General features: G+C 56.6%; 1 protein-coding gene across 1 annotated transcript in view; it reads left to right on the top strand.

Moving 5' to 3' along the window:
• Positions 1-764: 764 nt before the first annotated feature.
• EZR (ezrin) overlaps positions 765-6,000 on the top strand; it is a 45,448-nt gene continuing 40,212 nt past the window's right edge. Inside the window, exons 1-2 of the mRNA XM_055433087.2 lie at positions 765-900; positions 1,808-1,895. Coding sequence (XP_055289062.1) covers positions 1,884-1,895 — 12 coding nt within the window. The 5' untranslated portion in view covers positions 765-900; positions 1,808-1,883. The remainder of the gene's footprint in view (positions 901-1,807; positions 1,896-6,000) is intronic.

Genomic DNA, 6,000 nt, shown 5'->3' with positions numbered 1-6,000 from the left:
GAGAGTTTCTAATTCTGTAGGTTTCGGGAAGTACCTGTGAATTTCCATTTCTGCAAGTTCCCAGGTGATGCTGTTATTGCTAGTCTGGGAAGCAGGCTTTGAGAACCGGTGCTCTCGTTAGCTCTTAATCGCTGCGCAACAAATCCCAATGGCCACCAAGGTCCGTGTGTGTGTTTAATTCCTTTTGAGAACCATTTGCAAAAACAAAATTAAAAAAAATAATTCCCAGAATTTTTCTAAAGAGATTTCTTCTCTATCCCCCGCCCCCGACCCCAAGCTTTGAGTTAATCAAGTCAAATGAGGCCACAAGTGTGTCCTTTAACCAAGAGCGCTGGGCTATGGAGCGCCTTCTGATGCTTGTGCCCATCATCTCCGCGGAATCCGAGCGCCGAGGCGGCCACGTGCGCGGGGAGACACAGCGGCCCAGGTCCCCGGTTCTCAAACAAAATCCCGTCTCGGCCCCGGGGGCGAAGACGACAAAATGACCTGACCACAGGGACGGCCGCACCCCGAGAGGCTCCGCTCCTCCGCGGTGGCAGCCTGCCGGCCCCTGCAGGCTTGTTCACACGTCCCTGCTCTCCCTCGGTCCACCGCGGGACGACCTCGCATCTCTCCACCCTCGGGAGCTGAGTCAAGGTCGGCAAAGTTCTCCGAGGGCGAGGGGAAGGTCGGAGAAGGGTGCGGGGAGGTCCTTCCGAGGGTGGGGGAGGCGGGGCGCCCCCTCCCCGGGTCCCCGCGGCCACCTTCCCCGCGCGCCGCGCCTCGCGGGCCGGGCGGGGCGGTCAGGGGCGCGGCCCCGGGGCCCCGCCCCGCCGGGGACTCTCGGGAGCGCGGGCCGCGGGCGCACTGCTCGGACGCACGGATCGCGGGGAGCGCAGCCGTCCTCTGCGGGAGCCGCGGGTGAGCGGGGCGCGGCCCGGGTCGGGGGGAGCGGGGTTCGCGCCGCGCGCTCGGCGGAGGGGCCGGAGCAGGACGACAGGTGGGGCGGCGGGCGCGGGAGCCCAGGACCGGCGGGCCCCCGGCTCGGCCCACACACGCGGCAGGTGGAGCTGAGGCTGCCCGCGCGGCCGCCGCGCGACCTCCCGCGCCCCAGCCCGGCCCCTCGGGCCCTCTGCCGGGGCGCCGGCGGAGCCCGGCTGCGTGGACGCGCCCCCGACCCCCGCGCCGGCGCCCGGGCGGGGACCATTTTCACCAAGTGTTTCTCAAAGGGGTGACGGTTGCGGTTTCAGCCCTGGGGCAAACGGTTGCTTCACAAAGTGAAACTTGCCGTCTTCTGGGATCCCGCGGGCTTCCGGGGCGCCCCGAGGAGTTCCTCGGCGGACAGCCCCCCGTGCCCCCGGTTCCGACCCGGCCCCCTCCCGGCAGCCCAGGCCCCTAGCCAGCAGCTGCCCCGCCCGGGGCCGCGCGCCTCCCGGCCCGGCCCCGCCTCGCCTAGCCTAGCCTTTGCGCTCCCAGCCGCCCGGGCCCCGCCCCTCCCAGCCCGGGCCCCGCCCCTGACCACACCCCTCCCCTGCGCTCCTTCCCCCGGCGCCGCGCTCCCCGCCGCCCGGGCCCCGCCCCCGCCCCGGGCCCCGCCCCGTGGCGCCTGGCCCCGCCCCGGCCCGCCTCTCGGCGCCCGCGCCCCCCGCCGCCCCCTCGGCGCTGGGCCCGCCCGGCCCGCGGTAATTGCAGGTTGGGCGGTGACTCATCTCGGCGCCCGCCCGGCCGGTTCTTAAGCGGCAGCGCGGGGCCGGCGCCGAGTCTCGGGCGGCGGCGGGAGCGGCAGGAGGGCTGCTGGGCGCGCTCATAGGGCTTCCTCCGCCTGCAGGTCGGGAAAGGGCGTTTCAGCTGCTGCTGGCGAGCGTGTTTCCAGGGAAGACGAGGAAACCTGTCCGGAACCGAAAATGCCGAAACCGGTAAGTCCCCGGGTGTGTGTGGGCAGGGCGGGATGCGTCGAGCGCGTCTTTCAAGCGGAGTTGCCTGGGCGAGGTTTGGGGCTTTGGGGGTTTTTTTTTGGGTAGAGTAGAGTTCTAGGCGGAGGAGAGGGCAGGAGCCGGGGATCGTCTCCGCTCGTTCTCCCTCGTCGTCCCTTTGTGGAACTCTTGGAGAGAACTAGATTGCGATGCTTTTCTCTCTACGGTCCTTTTGTTTGCGAGCCCTCTCCGCCGCCGCGCCTTGGGGGTTAGGGTCTTTGAGAAAAATCAGAATGCCTTTTGGGCGGCTTCGGGCGGTGGAAAACCCCTCTCCTAAGACAACCTGGAAGTTTCTTCCCCGAAGAGGAGCCTGAGGCGCAGGAGAAGCAGGTGGCTTCCCACGGCGCGCGCCCGCTGCCTTCCCGGGTCTGGGAGCAGGCGCGCCCCAACTCCTCCTCTGGCGCTCTCTTTTAAAGGGCGGGTGGGAGGACACTCTCTCTGGGGGCAGCCTCGTTCCAGTTCATCCTACTGAAGCTGTGCTCTGTTAACCCGGGAATTTGCTGGTGGCAGCAGGATTCCTGTCTCGGAGAGGGATTTGGTAATGAACTTGAATTGCAGATGAAGGCAGGCAGCCCTGGAGTTTGATAAGCAGGCTCCTGGCGCACCTCCGAAACATCAGCTGACCCCCCGAGCGCTGCTACGCCGGCACCTCTTACCACCACTCCCCCCGAATCTGATTTGTGTCGCCTGAATCTGTCTCTCGGGTGGATGGTGGCCAGCCTGGGCCTCATAAGGCTTTCATTTAAGTTGTGCGAACAAGGCAGCTTCTTTGTTACCAGCATTTCTTAGCCAAGTGGTATCTGTTCTACCAGCTTGAACACAGATGAACTGGTGACCAGATAATTGGGGAGGAGACAATTGAAGATTTTTGGAGTTTTGAATCCCAGTGGCAAGAATATCTGAATTCATTGAAAATTACAATAAAAGATTCGTATGAAATTTATGAAAATAAACCCCATACATAAAATATGTAATTTTATATACTTACGGAGTTTATGAGAAACCTAGTTTTTCAAACGAGTTGGTTCTGTAGTCAGTGCTTATGTGTTTTGTTTTCTACCATCACATTTTAGATTCTCTGAAAGGAATTCTTTATAAGTTTTGTTTTACTGTTAGGTTAAATAAATTACTATGTTCATAGGCTAACAGATTGAGAAGCCAGTAGAGCTTTCGCCTCAGTTACATCATCAAGATGATTCATTCATGATGCAGACAATTTTTTTTTCCTACACTGAATTCTTCCTTTCATGTCCAGTTTGTAGTTGGCACATGACGTTCAGGCTTTTCAATTCCTGTGATATAAAATGGACCTAAACATAGTGCTTTACTCCAGGCATAGCCCTGTTCTGAGTTACTCAGAGCAGCGATCAGGAACTTACCTTTCCTGGTGTGTGGCTTTCACTAAAGAAAAGATGTTGAGAGTTCAGCTTTTAAAATATCACTCAGATAACAGTATACCCGTCTCCTGTCAGTCACTACTTTTGTTTCTCTTAAAGATCTGTAATTGCTTTTGATCTTTTTCTGGCGTGTGTGTGTTTTTTGGTTTGTTTTTTGGTAGTGAAGTTTACGTGACGTACACTTGACCATGTTAGGGATTTTTAAGCGTGCAATTCAGTGGCGCCAAGTACGTGCACGTTGTCGTGCAGTTGTCACCAGCATGCACCTCCAGAACTTTTTCCTCTTCCCAAACGGAAACTGTGCACAGTAAACACTCACTTCCTTTTCCCCACTCCCTCCAGCCCCTGGCAGCCACTTCTCTCCTTTCAGTCTCTCTGCCTTTGACTCCTGTAGGTGCCTCCCGTGAGTGAGATTGCACAGCGTTTGTCCTTTCGTGACTTGCTCATCCCACTTAGCACGAGGTCCTCAGGGTCCCTCCTTGTGCCATGTGTTGGAATGGCCTTGCTTTTTAAGGCTTCCTTTTTCTCTCTTAGGGCAGGTATGTTTTCATTTCATTTGGCTTTCAAGTTCCTTTATGATGGACCAGAAACTTACAATGTTCCTCTGACAAAGTAGTTGTTGAATTCTTTAAGGAAGGATAGTAGTGGCCATTCTTGACTTGTAACCTCCTTGTATGTTAGGGTCGCAGTAACCCAGAGTAAGGTTTTAAAAGACATGTTTTATATAATATTTACAGTTATTTGCAGGTGGTATTGTGAGGTATCCTTTTATGTGAGCCATAGCTGTTGACTATGGGAAATTTCTACTTCCTACCTCTTTTGGTGGAGTGGGGATCTTGGAGATTTTGCCTTGTAAGATGAATACACTTAACTCTTTGTCCATGTGAATCCCAGGAGGGCCACCTGCAGGTCCTAAGAGCTTACTGGCTGATGGGCCCCTCTAAGGCTGTTAGAGTGTATCTAGTTCTTGTTACTGTGGTTTTTTGCTCCCTTCCTGGATGTTAAAGGGGATGCATCATCAGCAAGCTCTGCAGGTGTGTCCTTGGAACACAGTTATTGATTCCTATAATTCAAGCCCAAACCAAGAATTTTGGTAGGTGGCTTCCCATGGTGATTTTTAACAACAGGATTGAGGGCAAACCGTAAAGTTGGCTGTAGAGTCAGGATCTGGGCAGCCTCTGACCCCTTGAATTCGGCAGGCAGAATATTTTTGATTGTGTCTGAATAGTCAGTGGATGCCTCTATTCGCAAAACAATTATACAGAGGAAATGATATCTGTTTGCTGCTTTTTGTCTTGATAACTGCTTGTTAAGAAGACTGCATGTCCGCTTTCAGAGAGCATATTGGCCTCGTCTCCGGGTGCCAGGCACAAAGTGTCGCGCAGATGGTTGCAACAGATCTTGTCCTCAGGGAGCTTACAGTCTGGGACCTGAGCCCAGACTCAGGCAGACACTGGGAAGGGGAGCTGGAAAACTCTCTGGGAGCCATCCAGGAGGGAAAGAGGCTTAGGTAACATGTGACACAGCTGAGTAGAAAAGCCAGCCAGTGTGGAACTGGGAAGGCGGACCAAGGAGTCTTGCTCAGTCCCCTGGGCTGGTCCCCCGGGTGCTGCAGGGCTGTGGTCCATCGTCTGGTTTTGCTTTTCCCAGAGCTGCTCTGGGCTGTGACGGATAGACGGCCAAGGAGGATTTGAGGTCCAGAAGGCACCACGCCCTCTGCCCAGCTGGCCGGTCTGGCCTGATTGGTGTCTCTCATCTGGGAGAGACGTGGGCTGGGTGCTCAGGGCCATGGCTCAGGAAGCCAGCCCCGTGTGCTCCGTGTGCCCACGGTCGACTGAAGGTGACCCGTGGGCTCCTTCCCCTTCCTGCTTCCTCCCTGCTCCCCCACCTGCTTTCCTTGTTGTGACAGAGGACCCACGGGGTGGCAGGAAGGAAAGCCGCTGCAGTCAGGCTTAGGGATGAAAAGGCTGTTGTGTCAAGGCCAGGCTCTCAGCTGTTTTCTGAGAAGTTTAGCCCGAGCTGCCTTTCAGTGGCACCCGTGATGCCTTAGCCATTCAGCCCTGAAGTGTCAATACGGAAGTTTCTAATGTAAAAGTAGATGAACTCCCTTCAGTAGAAAAACTGAAAGTGTGTTCAGAATCTTGCCCTCTGCTAGAGTCGTCAGATAATTTCTGAGATGCCCTTGCCTCTTGAGACTCTGTAGCCTTTTCCATTAAGGATTTTAACAGGGTCAGAGTTTACTGAATATAGTGATACGTTTTCTGCCTCCCTCATCCCCGCACCCCCCCCCGCCCCCCGCAGACACGTGGAGTCACTTTTCTCTGTCTCCCCCGCTCCACTGCACCCAGATGGAGAGTTAGGCGGCTGAGACTGTCCCCCATGTTGGTGAGACGTGCCGGCTGGGCGGCGGTGTCTGTCTTGTCACGCCGGAAGGCACAGGGAACGGGTCTGTGCTCTCATGCCTTTGTCCAGCACTCGTTCACCATGCTGGTGTTGAGGCTGGTGAGCAGACGCAGAAACAGCCCCTGCTGCCATGGATTTCCAGTCCGGTGGGAGGGACAGACAGTGGTCGTGGGGTAACTTGAGTGTGTGCGAAGGCGCGCATGCAGGGGAGTGCTGGGCTGGGGGTCAGGAACAGCACTGCCTGTGCT

Source organism: Moschus berezovskii, chromosome 10, assembly GCF_049115385.1.
Source record: "Moschus berezovskii isolate FMDL1 chromosome 10, NW_MosBer_1.0, whole genome shotgun sequence".
NCBI classification, from domain to species: Eukaryota; Metazoa; Chordata; class Mammalia; order Artiodactyla; family Moschidae; genus Moschus; species Moschus berezovskii.
This window is presented reverse-complemented; position numbering and strand designations above follow the sequence as displayed.